Source organism: Hemibagrus wyckioides, linkage group LG03 (assembly GCF_019097595.1).
Source record: "Hemibagrus wyckioides isolate EC202008001 linkage group LG03, SWU_Hwy_1.0, whole genome shotgun sequence".
In the NCBI taxonomy this organism is placed as follows: Eukaryota; Metazoa; Chordata; class Actinopteri; order Siluriformes; family Bagridae; genus Hemibagrus; species Hemibagrus wyckioides.
Genome location: NC_080712.1, coordinates 8441052 through 8458180, shown reverse-complemented (window position 1 = coordinate 8458180; position 17129 = coordinate 8441052). Strand labels below are relative to the sequence as shown.

Genomic DNA, 17129 nt, shown 5'->3' with positions numbered 1-17129 from the left:
CAGAATCCAGGTGAGATTATAAATCAGGAAGGTGAGATAGAAAAACAGGTTGAGGCAGAAGTCAGTTTAGTAAAAGCAACGGAGCAGAACCAGCAGTTGGGATTGAAAAAGAGAGACACTGCTAAAGACAGTCACATGGAGAGACAGACAGAGCTGAAGATACACAGTTAGAAGAAGCTCATCACAGTGAAATTCTTTTATTTCTTTACCCATTTAAATTTATATTTCTTTCTTTAACCTTCCTCCTTTCCTCTCCTCTCCTCTCCTCTCCTCTCCTCTCCTCTCCTCTCCTCTCCTCTCCTCTCCTCTCCTCTCCTCTCCTCTCCTCTCCTCTCCTCTCCTCTCCTCTCCTCTCCTCTCCTCTCCTCTCCGGGTTAGAGAGTAGGGTCAGACATGATACAGTGCCCCTGTAGCAAAAACAGCCAACTTTACAGGATCCTATCTGCTGGACCACCAAGGAACCCGGCAAGGAGAAGTTACTAGTCATCTAGTCTAGTTTTCCATAGATAACGCAAAAACCGATGATCAACAACAGCATCACGCTTCAATTAACAGCCTGCAAATGACTTTTCCAGCTTCAGTGCTGTGAAAATTACACAATCTTGGTACCAAACGTTATGGTGGATGAGCTGGTAGCTCAGCTGAAATGGTTGATTCTGAAACGCAACATGGAAGCTCATATCCATCAACAGCGCTCTGCTTATATTTCAATGACTGGCCTTCCTTGGATGGAAAATATGGTGTCTATAGCTGTGATTGGGAGCTCCACCTCCATAGCCTCACCTCTATATTCTTATAATGTGACAAGAAAGTGATAATATTACATTAAAACAAGAGAGAGAGAGAAAAAACATTTAGATGATAGAATTTCATCTAGGCAGAGCACCAAAACAACACAGCTTCCATTTCAGGGTATATAAACAGCTAAAAAAAAAAAAAAAACTGAAGGATGATATAAGTGTACATTTATCATTTTTCCATTTAGTTACTAATTTAAGTGAAGGCATCATACAATGAAGGTCAATTTTTTAAATTGACTCGCACTCAATATTTCACAAAGTATTTATTAATTTTTCACACATTTGTAGTTGCTTTAAGTTAATATAGTTGCACAAGCGTCATGCTCTCTCATGTAAAAGTTATCCCTGGTGATGTAATCCTTATTAATGTCACTTATTTATTTAATCTATTGTAACTTTGAAATAAACTTCAATCCGGAGTGCATCTGCTTTCATGGGAAGCTTATGGTGTGCTTGTTTGACTCGTATAGCTGAAGTTGCAGTTTTCATGTCAGGGTATATTTCTTCCGGACTTTCTTTACTGTCAGTGTTACTGTTTTTTCCTTCATCAGCATCCTTACAGCAGTGTCTAGTCCATGATGTTCCTACTAGACAGTCTAGACAGTCAAATAAGTCAGTGACGATGATGAGCTAGGAGTAGAGTGCCATGTCCACAATTATAGCAATGACCAACTTGGGTCAGTGATCACCTCAGCACATTGGATTGGGGCACCTTGTCATGCAGGTTTTCACAGCTACTCCTGAGTGAAAAGTCTGTGTGAGGCTGATCTCCAGTGTGACTGATGTGTAGTGAGGGATTAAGCCACATTAAAACAGATTAGTCCGCTTTGAAGTGCAGGATTAAATCGGTTTGGTCCGGACCGTGTGCTCATGTTTACAAATCCCACAGGAATATCTGTGTCATGAGAATATAGCGTGCAAAACATGAGCATTAAATGAAATAATTAAGCTGATATGAGAGCTCGAGCGGAACGCTTGATTCTGAGTTCTGTGTGCCAGGATCACCATGATAATGAAAAAAAACCTATATTAATAGTTAATAATAATTGTTTGCTTATATATAGGTCTTAAAGTGAAGAGAGTTGCAGCAGAGGTTATTATTATTATTATTGAGAAATGCCTTATACTGTTAAAGTCCTTCAAAACACAGAGGAACACATAATCAGGAATAAACACAAATTTGAGATTCAGTTAGAGAAAATTATTTCATGTGCATGTTATCTGATGCTTTATGTGTTGATAAAATAGAATTGTGAACATGAATACAACATATTACATCACATCACTATTTACAGTTATGTTAAATTGACTAAAACATTATTTATAATCTACATAGAAAAAAAAATAGCCTAGCTCTAAATACTTTGTGTCATAGCTTTATGGATTTAGCTGCCGAGTGAATTTCTTAGAAAACCTGGCCTGAAGGTATCGTTTACGTGAAGTTGTATCATTTAAAATGAAATCCTTCATCATTACTAGCAGCTTTTGGGAATCTGACCAAATGCAGAACAAGCTGTAGGTGTTAATGTGGGAATAGCCTGGAAATCTACTATATCAAGCTGAAAAGAAAAGAACCTAGTGTCTCTGCAGCAAAGACAAGTCCAAGGGACGAGTGTCTCAGTACTCAGGAGAATTTGCGCATTAACCTGAGCTTGATGTAGGTGATGATGAGGAATATGATGGTCATAATTATGAGGGCCACGTGGTTCTGCCATAATCCCCATGTTGAGTAGTCAATTCCTTGCACTTTGAGATGTTGCTCACCTGTGCAGCTGTAGGCACAACATGACATTTTTAAGAAGGACTATGTTAAAAAATTGTACATAACATAAGCTGTAAAATTGTCTACTTATTTCATTAGGGGTTGAAAGTGCTGCAATAGTTTTAAATGGACTGGAATCCGGATTACGGATGGAAAAGATTCCATGAATCCTAGACAGTATTGCTTTTCATTTGTGTCACACGAAGAATTATTTAATGATTTCTATCAATTTAATTAGAATTATACACTGAAACTGAGTAAGCTGTACACAGAAGTATGGCTGTAATCAGCGTGTTTTCCCAGATATTATTATTATTAAAATATCTCAGCCAGTGGTTGGTGCTAAATTCATATTTTAAAGGATTTCATTTAAAAGGCTTTAATAGCACTCATGTCAGATGGAAACGGACTTTACACCAATCAGGCATAACATTATGATCACTGAGAGGTGAGGTGAATAACACTGATTACCTCCTCATCATGGCTCCTGTTAGTGGGTGGGATATATTAGGCAGCAAGTGAACATTTTGTCCTCAAAGTTGATGTGTTAGAAGCAGGAAAAATGGACAGGAGTAAGGATTTGAGCGAGTTTGATGAAGGGACAAATTGTGATGGCTAGACCACTGGATCAGAGCAAAAACTGCAGCTCTTGTTGGGTGTTCCCGGTCTGCAGTGGTCAGTATCTGTCAAAAGTATCCTTTAACTACTATAAGTATCATTTAACTCCTATACAGGACTAAAAGGATCTGCTGCTAACATCTTGGTGCCAGATTCCACAGCACACCTTCAGAGATGCCTCGATGGGTCAGGGCTGTTTTAGCAGCAAAATTGGGGACCAACACAATATTAGGCAGGTGGTCATAATGTTATGCCTGAAGTGTGCCATTTATGGCCAAAGTGTGTGTGTGTGTGTGTGTGTGTAGTTTACATACACGATGCCCTGAGTGGTGTTGAATAGTACCTCCTCATAGAGTTTCTCACAGAAAGTCAGTCCCACAAACTCATTGATCTCTAAAGCCTGTTAAAACAAATCATTAACATCACACTGCATGTCATAATGAGAAGATTCAACATTTCTGCCTTTGAATGTACATTCTGAAAGAACATTCCGGAAAATAATGACTAACTATGCATTTGTCGTGGTACATTTTGTCACTAAATGCGTCCTGATTTCACAGTTTGACTGACATGGTTGATAACATCCCACAGAATCTTTCCCATAGCTGCTGTACATCCTCTACTGCTTCAGTCAAAAACACATGATTCTATACCAGTGACTATATTCATTCATTCATTTATTCTTTCATTCATTTTCTATATAGCACGTATCCTACACAGGGTTGAGGGCAACCAGAACCATAATCCAGAGGACTCTGGGCACAGTGTGGGGGACACCCTGGACATGGTGCAGTCCAATCACAGGGCACAATCACACACACTACTGACAATTTTAGAAATGTCATTCAGCCCACAGTGTATGTCTTTTAACTCTGGGAGGTAACCAGAGTACCTAAAAGAAACCTCTGAAGCACAGGAAGAACATGCAAACTTGGAGTACACAGGACGGAGGCAAGACTCAAACACCTGACTCCACTGACTTGTGTAAAAAACGTGTACATATCTCATTCTATTAAAGTACATAATTGTGATGGCTAGACGACTGGATCAGAGCATTTCCAAAACTGCAGCTCTTGTGGGGTGTTCCCGGTCTGCAGTGGTCAGTATCTATCAAAAGTATCCTTTAAGATCTTTAAGTCCTTTAAGTTCTGTAAGTATCCTTTAGGTCCTGTAAATTGCGAGGTGGGGACTCCATGAAGGCTGATGACATCTTGGTGCAAGATACCACAGTACACCTTCAGGGATCTAGTGGAGTCCTGATTTGGCAGCAAAAGGGAGACCAACACAGTATTAGGCAGGTGGTTATAATGTTATGCCTGATCGGAGTATGTGATGTAGTGTTTGAAAATGTAATGAGTAGGAAGAAAAACTGAAATAAAGTTTTTTAATATAATAATAAAGCATTTTTTTTGCACACAGAAGTGCAAGTGAGAACAGCCAATCAGATTGCAGCCTTCAACGTTCTGAAGCTTGTGGCCAGAAAAGTGTTCGATAAATAGAAATCACTCTGAATCCCGTGGACAGAGCACCTGAGACTGAAGCTGAGACTCATGCCAGTGTGAGACAGTGAAGGTAAATATGAAGCACTGATTTCCTCCACATGTAATATTCTCTGTGTGTTATGTGAGAACGAATGTTACCATGAGTCCGTAATGTGAGATGCTCAAGTATTTAAGCCAGGCGAGCCAGGCCACGACAGTGTCCAGATTCACCATGAGACCAGAGAAGATCTACAAAAAAAAAACAAACAGTTTCTTAGAGTTAGATAACTGTGCTGAGGAAATAAGCTCTTACTGATGTAAGAGATGAATAGAAAATGTAATAAACATGGGAACTAAAAGGTTCATTAATCTGGCTCAGTAATATGTTTCATACATAAACAAATTCATAAGACTGAATTAAAACAAACAAAAAAATCTCCTGACTTTCTCCTGGTTGAACATTTCCATCTTACCATCATAAAGACAAAGGTGATGGTCATGAAGATGTTTGCGACGGCCACAACAGGCTGACCAACAGAGATAGCCATGGTCAATGCTGTGGCTGTGTATGCCACTAGAATCACCGTCAACATGTATATGAAGAATGCTGATGGAGTGGACTTAAATCCTACATACACACACACACACACACACGGTGCTGCTGTGAGAAGACATCCCATAATATGGGTTCTACATTAAAATGCATCGCCGCTGTTTCTCACCAATCATAAAGTAGACAATACAGGTGAAGACTACGGCAGGAATGGTACGCAGAGTGATTACGTCAGACAGGATCTTTGACAGGAAGTATACAGACACTCTGTAGTAGCCGCTGGTGTATTCATGTCTGAAGGAAGAAATGAAAGAATGACAGGATTGTATCTCAGTTAGATAAGAGATAACTAAAACATAAAAAACACAGATCCAGAAAGGCACCGCGAAAGTGTTTGTAATGTCGCACTCACATGAAGAGCTTCCTCTCTGTGATGAAAAGCTCAGCAGCTGACAGTGTACTGAAACACTGATTGGTCGTAACGAAGAATAGAGCTCCGAACCTGAAAGCAAAACCTCACATGATAATATACACAGATAAATAATACACAGATATGTATTTTATATATCTTATTACTGCCTCATGCTTTTACTGTGTTAGTAGTTAGTTTGAACAGAAAACATGTAACATATATAAAATATAAAGGGCTAGATCCTCCACATCATCATCATCATCAGTGACAAATGAGAAGTCTGCTAATAAATGCAGGACTGATCAGTGGTGCAGTGTAGCACACTGTATTTTGCTATTACGATTTATAACACCTAACCTGGGAACACTCCATAGTGAGGTACTAATACAGAGACAGAAAACTGAGCTCAAGATCAACGATCAAATATGATGAGATGCTTCCAGAGAACTGGAAAGAAGCTAAGTTTCAAATTTCAATGGATCACCAGTTACTTTCTTATTTCTTTTGCTTTTTTCCATGTTTCTGAAGTATAGGGCCATGGCACGCACTCAAATAAAAGCGGGCATGTGCAATCACCTCTGGTCTGTTGGACTCTTGAGTAGCATTGCATCGTCACCGCAAGACTGGTGCCGAAAACTGGAAGCTGCTCAGTACACAACAGACGCAAATAGAGCTTTCTCACACAGATAGCCAAGTCATTGGCCGAATGCAGGAGGAGCAACATTAGGCTCTTATCAAACTGCAGCAGAAATGTCAAGACATGTTCAACAAGCAGGCTGCGGATTGAGACATCCAAAAATGTCTTTTCTACCTTGCATGCAGACCATTTGTGAAGCTCCTGCTCCCGTGCCAGAATGATACCTCAGGATGATGCCAAGGCATACCTGGACATGTTTGAGAGCACTGCCAAGAAGTGAATGGAGGCCTTCTGATACAAACTCTTCTGATGGGAGAAGACCAGCCAGAAGCATGCAGTCTACCACCTGAGAACCAGCTAAATTCCTGACCAGACAGGTCTTAAGTAGTAGTCTACCTACTTGGTAAAAGGTGTATATATGGAAATGCTGCACTTTGTTATACAAAGAATACTCAACCCCCAACATCCCACCATCTTTTGGGGGAAACAAGGAAAGCATACATCAGAACTCTCTCTGAGACCTACATGATCGTGAACTTCTCCCAAATGTCTGAACAGCCAAGTCACTGGCAGTCTTCAAATGATGGATAAATGAAATGGAATATGTATTCATCAATGGCATTTCTCTGAGTCTCTCTGGATAATGGCATCTACCACATGCCATAAATGTGATTGTGAATGTCAATGGAAAAGGTTACCTGGGTATGAATTGGTGGCATATACCAGTTAGTACACTTTACATATCATAGACAGTTCACATTTCCCTCCAGTCTTGCAAAGTTCCCAAATCCACCATTAATAACTACCATTTTTGTAACTTCCAGTCTATTCAGGTCATTAAGGATTAGAGTGTCTGTAGGAAATTTACACCCCTGCTGTGGACCATATTCTAATTTTCATACAGTATGTTCTCCTTAGGCTTCCGGTCTACTCTGGGCTCTTAGAATCTTAGACCCTTCATCATCTTGGAATCCCCCTCACCTAAGGACACCAGAATATTAAGTGAGGGTGTTTGCAAGGGTTTACCTTACTTACCTGTTCTGTATGCCGCTCTGGTCTAATTTCACTCCGAAGAAAATGGCGCCAACAATGAGTGCCAAGAAAGTGGAGACTGCCACCTGTAGGGTGTGGACAGGATGAACATCAAACCTGACAGTTCAACTCAAATCAGGCATGACTAGCATTTAAAATGACAGTGTGAGAATAAGTCTGAGAGACCTTCTGAATTTGGAGCTATACTCTCCTGAATAAGTACAGATGCTGACAGGTGACTAGGTGGCACAAAAGCATTCCTTCAGTGAGCTAATTGGGCAAATAGAATATGCATATGGAAGCCACACAGTCAGGTGATAAGCAGGCCAGCTCTGTCTAGCTTTGCTCCAGCTATTCCTCCTCCCCCTGGCACATATTATATCACTTCAGGCAAGAAAGAGGAAATCCACTTAGCATAGCTGGCTCCATAGCTTTGGGTATTAGCCTCAATTAGCTGGGACTGTTTAAGTGTTAATGATTCTTAATGTGAGGTTTTTGTGATGCATTTGGTAGCTAATGAGCATATAATGTCCCTGTAAGGAAGAAAAATGGTATGTGGATTTGGGCATGCAGGAAAAGAATGGATTTAAGATGTCTCCTTTTTATTTTTCAGAGGATGTTGGATAAAGTTTGGACTGAAGCAGATTAACATGTGGCTTAGAATTTTAGCGAGATCGCAATATTTGCAACTGAGGACAATTCTTAATGTTTTTATGGGGTTAGAGCTGATTAGGATGTTTATGAAATGATTTGTAAATAATGTCAAGATTTTCTAAAGTATATTTTCCGTATAATTATAGGTATAATTAAAAAGCCTAAAGAGTCAGTATTGAATTAAAGCAGTTAATGCACTTATTAATATGGGATTTACAGCCAGCTCTATTCATACAACAATATATTAGCATTATACAAGAATTCTATTAGCTGTTTCATCTTCTCATTCATACATCACTGTATTTGTTTTTTCCTTTAAATTTTAAATGGTCTCAATCTTTTATGTTACCTGTCTTAAATTTCAGTGCAAAGAGGAGGAAAAAACATGATGTCCTTTCTCAGTCCACATTTTCTCTCATTGATTTTTTTCTGGACAAAATTTATTTAAATGTAAACATTAAGTTGTAAATTGGCACCTCTTAATATGGCCCATATTGTACAACATCATAAACCTACTTTACAGATGTCCAAACCTGTGCAATGGAGGTCTGGGGGTTCAACACCAGATTCCGGAAAGTTCTCTTCACGACCCAGTGTAGCTGGTGGAAGAAACCGCAGTTGTAGGTGATGGTGCGGAACTTGGGTTTAGTGCTGTATTCTTTGCCCCTCATGATACGTTCCAGTTCAGCCTTGGTTTCCTGGGCATCGTTGCTTTTCCTGTATTCCTCCACCAGACGTTCTTCAATGCTCTGTCTTGTGTCTCCAGAGTCTTCAAACTCTATATCTGCATCACAGGATCGTACAGGACTGTGAGAAGACATATTTGCTACTGAATGTATCAGTAATACAGTCCGACTGTTTAAGAGGGTCACATTTATTAAAAAATATTTACCCATGAAGAGAGAAATCAGATGCGAAAAGCTTCAGATGGTAATTCTTTTCTGAAAAAATTAGCCAAGGCATTGTCTTAAGTTGCTAAACGTCCCCTGATGATGAATTTGAATACTCATTGAATTGTCATGATCATTTAAATGTGTTGCATTTTTAGTAGACATTGGAGAGGAGCATAGAATACAATAGAGAAGGATCCGATTAGCAATTAATAACAAGCAATAGTGTGACTATGTTTACATATTCACAGAATATTAGAATTGGGAAAAAATGGGAATCACTGACTGGTCATTGGAACCAGTGGTGGCCAGTTTATGGTCACTGGGAACAAAGCAAGTAACTAAATATTGCAGAGGTCTGTGGGTAATCCATGTGCAAGCACTGGGCCACCACTACAACCTGTCACATTGATACAATAGGCTTATAGTAATATTTAAGTGTAATAAATCTACATATTTGAAAGTAGTGACAGTTCCATGAGGCTTAACTATGGCTAGGCATGAAAAGGTCTTTCACATTAACCACTAATCTAATTATTCCAGCATTTTGGATTAACTCTGCCTTTGAACACCTCCCAAGGATTCCAAAACCTGACATTAAAGCAATAAAATCTGTGAAACCCAAAATGATGGTGGTAGACCAGAGGGAAATCTGGCTATGATTCAACACGTCATGAGTTTTGTATGTGATTCAAACTCATGACTCTTGGCCCTAAACAAGCTACTAAATAATGTCATTTTCTGCAGTTGCAAGGTCACATGGGGAAAAAGCATCTGTGAAGAAATGTAAATGAAAACCTTCTGTAATCTGCAGCCTGGCTGTAGTCACAGCAACAGAGTCACCATTGATGACATCTAGGAAGAAATCCGCTGGGTTGTTATGGGCTTCACATTCATAACCTGGAACACAACATCACAAGCAGACATCATAGAGTTGGGAAAGTCCAGAGGAACTATATGCAAAAGTATCATTGTATCACCCAACACCTTTCACCATTGCTGGGAAATCTTTTGTTTTAAATTAGAAACGCACGTAAATTTCTGTAAAATGTCAGCTCTGCTTGTCAGAAAGGAATATTTAAAGGTGCAATAGGTTTTGTATATGTAGAAATAACCTGTGGAATATGACAGAAAATAATGGATTAAGTCATAACCTTAGGAAAAAAGTATAACATGGTTGAGAAAACCAATTTGGGAAACTAACTTCTGGGCAGGAATATTTGTTTGTGTTTAGATGGGCCTCCCATTAGTCATTTTATAGACAATCTACAGGCCAATGTATATCTTGGAAGCAGAGACTTTGAAACCTACTTAAAAACAAATCTTTCCTATTTTACCTTTAAATGCAGTTCTCTTCTATTTCAGTTCAGTAAAGTTTACAGTTTTATAAACTTAACATAGTAGAAAATGTCACAATTTCACCATGTTAGTTATGATCTGATATGCATCTGTGGGTGTGTATTTCTGAACGTACCAAGGTTGGCGAAGTAGTCTAGTGCCTTGTGGGCCGGTCCATGGTAGACTTGTTTGCCGCTGACCAGCAGTGTGAGGTTATCAAAGAGCTGGTAGATGGAGTAGCGTGGCTGGTGGATAGACATGATAATGGTACGTCCATTATTGGCCATTCTGAAGACAGGAAAACAAAACAGCTACCTACATAACTATTCAAACAACACAATTAGGTATTAATCTATTAACATTACTGTGATTATTCTATCTATAACATAGAGACTATAGCATGTCTCAGAATATCAGAATAGAGAATTCATTAGTGTTGTGGTAACAAATCAATAAACAAACCGAGAAAACAGTGAAAGTGAGGAGAAGCAGCATGGCCGCTGACCGTTTGAGCAGCAGTAGAACTGAGTTGGCAGTGCTGGCATCCAGGCCTGTGGTGGGTTCATCCAGGAACAGTACTGACGGGTCAATGATCATCTCCATACCAATACTGGTCCTCTTTCGTTCGCCTCCGGAGATGCCACGGATCAGCTGAGTGCCCACCTGAATCACAGTGCATGCTGGGTAAGTTCTATTCATGATAACTATTCAGATTACTAATTAGCCATTCTGCAGTAAAACAATCATCTCTGCTACACCAAAGACTGATAAGGCATGGGATTTGTTTATCATTATCAGTATCAGGATTATCCAGATGTTTTTTATCTCACCTGCACATTTAAAGAGATTTATACTACTCTATATGTACAGCTCTGTTCCATGTAAGTAGATGTACAATGCAGGTGTGTAAGTACCCTTCTGTCTGCCACTTTACTGAGGCCTAGTTCTGAAATGAGACGATTAACTCTGGCCTCCTTTTCCTTCTGTTTTATGGAGGATGATAGACGGAGCGCAGCCGAGAAGCGTAGATTCTCCCGCACGGTCAGAGTGCCCATTACTGTGTCGTCCTGTCCACACAAACACCACAGTGAGAGTAATAAACTATAAAAATATAAAAATATATATTACATACATAGAATCTGACTCAGGCTGATTTATGTGGTATGTCTCATTATACCACAGCACTGTAGAATTCTGATTGGTCAGAAGGTATAGAGTAATATTCTATCAGAGCTGCTCTTACTCTACATAAAGTCATAAATTATTGTTTCTATAGAATTCTATTCCTCAGTAACAAGTCTGAAGGGAAAAAAAGAGTGAATAACAGGGACTCCTTTGTTTCGTGAACTTTCCACAGCATTAAATATAACAATGAACTGACAAAAAGTGTAATTCTTAGAAAATGAATACAACATTGTTAGCACTGGCAAATTGCTGTGGTAAAAGAGGAATAAAACACTTTAGGATGTGAAGTTCTGTTCTTCATTACACAATGTCATTGTTGATTATTGTCCTATAAGGGCAAACATTTATTTCAGATTTAGTAGACACTGATAAAACAAACAGAAGTTTATTTTATTATTATTATTATTATTATTATATTTTAAATAAAAATATTTTATTATTATTTCATAATTAAATAGAAGATTATCTTTTTAAATATTTCATTCTCTTATTTTATTAGACCACTTTGTTATACTTTATCTTGTCTTATTATGTTCGTTTATTTTATTCGGTCTTGTGCCTGTTGAATTACTGCTGAGTTAGTCATTTTTATTGTACACTTTGAGTAGAGTTTTAAAAATGTGTTTAAAAAAAATTAAAATGATTTTTATTTTATTGTCGAGTTTTATTTCTCGACATTTTAACTGTCAACTAATTTCATGCTGCTTATTTTAAGAATTTGTTTTTTTTAGAAAGAATGCAAAAATAATCTGCCAACATGTATAGACCATTTCGATCTTTATTAGTAATTAAAATTCAATACTTAGGTTAATAATAGGTTTAATAATACTATTAGAACAGCTTGTAGTCATATAATGAGAAATGTTAAAGATAAAATCAACTCTATTTAAGCTATTTCCTTTTAATTTTCTTTTTTTTTTCAGTGTGTGTTTTGTTGAACCTGTACAACGTAGCCAGAGAGACATTTGAAATTGGATGGCTGTGGAGCTCCATCGATCAGGACTTCACCAGAGAGACCTGAGGGGTCTTTCCTCGCTGCAAGCACATCCAAAAACCTGACAATTACAAAACAGAAATGATCACCACATACAGTACATATCAAATAAAACACATTTTAGCAGCTCTGGAGTAGGATGAATGGACTTTATATACAGTGTTCTACAAAGGTTTGTATACATTTAATAGGTTTATGTAAGAGCAATTTAAGAAGACAAATAATCAAAACCAAAAAAATTGACAAATTTTCATTTTTCATTTCAATTTATTCCTTTTCTAAATGCCATATAAATATTTTCTGATAACCCACATGACCATGTTTTACCTTTATACCTGTAATTCTCTTCTTTAGAGATAAATGTCTAGATAAAATAAAGTTACATATAATCTTTCCCCATATAACCTAATCCAAAACCATGGGGATGCAAATGTTTGTCCTGTATCTAACTAGCAAAAGATTGTGATCTAATTTAGAATAAAGAGTGAAACAAAACTTCTAGGGAAATACTTTTTCTTTTTATCCTGAGCAAGTAATCCTAGCTAAAATTTGAAAGAGAGACTGTACTCACGAAGATTTGCCGCTTCCTGTAGGACCTAAAATAGCGTTTAAACCAGGTCTCATAATTCCGCTGTGGAGAAACAGATCAACATCATTAACTCATTTTAAAGGAATTTGCACTAGAGGAAGGAACACAACAAATGTGAGAAAGCTGCATTACTCACTATATGCACTATGACCAAAAGCAAATGGACACCTGACCATGTCAAGTAGCCTTTATTTGTCATGCATACATTGCGCATAATGAAATTCTTTCTTTGCATATCCCATCCTTGGAGGGTTGGGGTTAGAGCGCAGGGTCAGCCATGATGAAATGGGAGGTTGGGAGCTTTGCTCAAGGACCCAAAGGTAGGGTTTGGACCACAGTCTTCCTGTCAACAACTCAGAGCCTTAACCTATTGGGCTACCACTACCCCTTTATGTGTCCATGTGGTTGTTCCCACAAATCGTGAAGCACACAATTGTGTAGAATTGCCGAAGCATTACGATTTTATTTTACAAGTGTGAAAGTGACAGTGTTCCTGTGCACAAAGTGAGTTTTACAATATTTGCCAAGCTTGGACTGGAAAAAGTCAAGTGTCCTGTCCCTGACCTCAACCCCACTGAACACCTTTGGGATGACCTGGAACACTGACTGCACCCCAAATAACAATACCTAACCTCACTAATGCTCTTGTAGCTAAATGATTACAGCCACTCTCCAAAATCTAGTGGAAACCCTTTTCAGAAGAATGGAGCTTATTATAAGAACAAATGATTCTACAACAGGATGTTAAACATGTACATATGGGTGTGAGGGTGAGGTGTCCGCAAACCGTTGGCTGTATAGTGTGGTGTTTATTATAGGTTTATATGTAATCCTACCATATAAATCACATTGTAGGTGTAGAGTTACTTAGAGTAGTCCATTTTTTGGAATACTGAATTCAGAGGATACTGAAGAACCCAGAGAAAGCCCATGCTGGCATGGAAGAACATTGAAAACTCCTCACAGGCATCAACTTTTGCTCAAGAATGATCTTGTGAGCAGGTGAGTGAAGAGTAAGTGTATTTACATTTACAAAAATTGGCAGACATCCTTATCTGGAGCAACTTGCATTTATTTCATGTATATATCTGAGCAGTTAAGAGATAAGGGCCTTGCTCAAGGGCCCAGCAGTGGCAGCTTGACAGTCCTGGGATTTGAACTCACAACCTTCCCATCAATACTCCACTGAGCAATTACTGCCCCAAGAGTATCTAAGTACACTAAAGAGCATCTGACTTAACAGTGTACATAACTCCTGAAGTACCCTCTTCTTCTTTCTTGTAAGATCGTAGTAGCTAAAGAAATGCCAATCATCCTGGAGCTGATGTAATCAAATGTCAGAGAGCCACACAGAGAATAATTCATGCTTTTGCTTCTGTACTGTGGCGTAAACACGTTACCTAACCAGTGCATGAGGGCAGTACTAGGGCAGCAATGGCTTGTTTAAGGTGTGGAACAAAAGCATGTGATTGTGTTTAATGAAATGAGTGCTCAGTCTTTCAATACTTTCTATTGTATGCATCATTACTATAATTAGTGTTATTATTGAGTCTAAATGAGATCTGCATGAGATTAGACTCACTTCAGGTCCACCAAGATGTCCTTAGTCACGCTCTTCTTCTTACAGGACCTACTCTTGATCGTCACACTGTAGCAGATGTTGTGGAAGCTCACGGTGGCTCCGTGCTGCTGTGGGACCGGATCTTTGGTGATGACAGTCTGTCTACTCGTCCCATTCTGGCCCACGTCCTCAGTCATGAGGATGTTGATATGATTGTCATGACCCTCCATCTCATGAGGATTTCTCTCTGCAGAAAATATACTGTGGTTAATGAATATGATAATCAGTACAGTGATAATAGAGGCTTTCTGAGATGGGTGCCAAAGTTTGCACACCCTTAGGGCACAATAAAAAAGACAGCAATTTACTTTAACATGCAAGATATTAAGGGTTTCATGGACTTACTTCAAATGGTGCATTTTGTGATCTTAATCATGGGACAAATGTAATCATTTTAAAATTTTGTACCCTCTGATTAACTTCATACCTCCCTCCAACCTCTATTGTGTGCTCTGATCACAGTTTACATCACTTTACTTAATGTTTTTCCTGATTTCTGTTGCCGTCGGGGAATAGATTCTGCTCTAACACAGAGAAACTGAGGAGGAACCTCTTCATGGTCCTCAACCAGGACAAAACTTAGAACTTAGAGACATTTCTGGACCTGTCTGAACAACATCCACTACCTCTAACTTTTATATTTAATTTGCATATTTACATTACATTTGCATTTACAGGCATTTGGCAGATGCCCTAACCTAAAGCAATCTCATTTTTTTTAATTTTATTTTTTTTACAAAACTGAGCAATTGAACGTTAAGGGCCTTGCTCAGGGGCCCAGCAGTGACAGCTTATATATATATATATATATATATATATATATATATATATATATATATATATATATATATATATTTATTATTTTTTAAATTATATTACAAAAAAATTAAGATTGATTTTGAATTATTATTATTATATATATATATATATATATATATATATATATATATATATATATATATATAATTTTTTAAAATCATAATACATATCACAAATAAGATTAATATTATCAACAAAAATATTTTTAAAAAAAATTAAATATAATAAATTTAAATATATATATATATATTTATATTATATATAAATATTGAACTATTGATGGCTGCATTCAGTTTGCATAAGAAGCTCAAATTCTCATCCAGTGGAAAAAAACAAAACAAAACAAAACTAAACAGTGTTTTAAAGAAGCCTGAAAGAACCCTTAGGGTGTAACATTCCTAAAACAGCATTCCTGTGAGGTTTTAAAAGGGAAGATCTGCTGTTGTACTGGTTTGTTGATAGTTGTACTGGGATGTTACTCACGCGATGCTTCTTGTAAGAAAAGTTACACAACGTGTTAGCATTGCTACGAGCAAAAATGTTGTATCGATGTTGTGGGAAAATGTACGTGTGTTATAAAAAACCTGACAGAGTTGAATAAACCTAAGGTTGGAAAACATTCTGCTAGCCTAAAAATTTATTATTATTATTATTATTATTATTATTATTATTATTATTATTATTATTATTATCGACACACCTGAGTTTTTAAACGGACACAGGGGATCTTAAAGGTTGGACCCTGTATTATACTGTATTATACACAACAACAACAACACTGAAAGTACTGAACCTAAAATATTTGCTGTATTATGTGTTACTTACAATGCGCTCAGCATGGACTAGCTATAATAAATCAGACATGATCATAGACACTTTTGGTTTCTGTGGAGGTATTTGGGAGGTTTTTATTCCTGATCTTTCCACTCCGTGAACACACTGGATCCAAGTCATATTTGTTTGGATAAACTCATTTTAATTCAACTCAGTTCAACTGACCAATCAGGCAGGCTGATAACTATATGAACTCAGTAATAAATATAACAGCATATGTAATAAATACATCAATTAATTCATAATCTATTTATTTATGACTGAACTTCTGTGAATGAATGAACGAACAAATGAATGAACATTGTTACATTAAATAAAATGCAGCTCAAAGCGCAGGGTAAAGTAAAACAAATAAGAAATAAACAAAGCTTAATTCATAAATAATAGCAGAGGCAAAACAGACAAAACAAATTCTATTAAATTACAAGACAAATATGTTAAACTAGAATAAAAGTACAAGTACAAATGATATGAACAATAATGTTAAGTGTAATGTGGTAGGAAATGTAAGAAAAATAATAAAAGCTGAAATGAATAAATTTGTGTTTTGATGTATGTTTAATATCAATGTTCCACATCTCAGACAATCACTGTCTTTTTTAGAGACACAGAGAAGGTTAATACTAGATATTATTCTCAGCCATTACGAGATGTATAAAAGCTTTATGTTATTAAAATAGGAGTTGAAGATGAATTGAAAGAGACGAGCTAGCTCCTGAAATCGTTAAAGACTTCCATATAACTGATTAATACTGATGAATTTTTTTTAATAAACGGATAGTAAGGAGAATAAATCATGCTCACCTTGCTTTCAGGGTTTCTTGCTAACCCTGGCCCGGGTAGCTCCTGCAGGCTGTGGGAATGAACTCTACGAAAGACTATGAAGAGAAGAGAAGCACTTCTATATAAC

The 17129-nt window shown here is 37.4% G+C and overlaps 1 protein-coding gene across 4 annotated transcripts in view; it reads right to left on the bottom strand.

The window, feature by feature from the left end:
• abcg2d (ATP-binding cassette, sub-family G (WHITE), member 2d) overlaps window positions 1-17129 on the bottom strand; it is a 20367-nt gene extending 3238 nt beyond the window's left edge. The window contains exons 1-16 of one of the 4 annotated variants that reach the window (XM_058383884.1): window positions 17024-17129; window positions 14528-14753; window positions 12928-12987; window positions 12303-12417; window positions 11092-11244; window positions 10683-10840; window positions 10314-10465; window positions 9638-9739; window positions 8483-8733; window positions 7299-7381; window positions 5627-5716; window positions 5384-5508; window positions 5135-5289; window positions 4821-4910; window positions 3495-3580; window positions 2447-2572 (exon numbers count right to left, since the gene is read on the bottom strand). In XM_058383884.1, coding sequence (XP_058239867.1) covers window positions 2447-2572; window positions 3495-3580; window positions 4821-4910; window positions 5135-5289; window positions 5384-5508; window positions 5627-5716; window positions 7299-7381; window positions 8483-8733; window positions 9638-9739; window positions 10314-10465; window positions 10683-10840; window positions 11092-11244; window positions 12303-12417; window positions 12928-12987; window positions 14528-14736 — 1955 coding nt within the window. In that variant the 5' untranslated portion in view covers window positions 14737-14753; window positions 17024-17129. Of the gene's footprint in view, window positions 1-390; window positions 2573-3494; window positions 3581-4820; window positions 4911-5134; window positions 5290-5383; window positions 5509-5626; window positions 5717-7298; window positions 7382-8482; window positions 8734-9637; window positions 9740-10313; window positions 10466-10682; window positions 10841-11091; window positions 11245-12302; window positions 12418-12927; window positions 12988-14527; window positions 14754-17023 lie in introns of those variants that run through there. The other 3 variants (XM_058383875.1, XM_058383901.1, XM_058383893.1) reach the window with 3 other exon arrangements.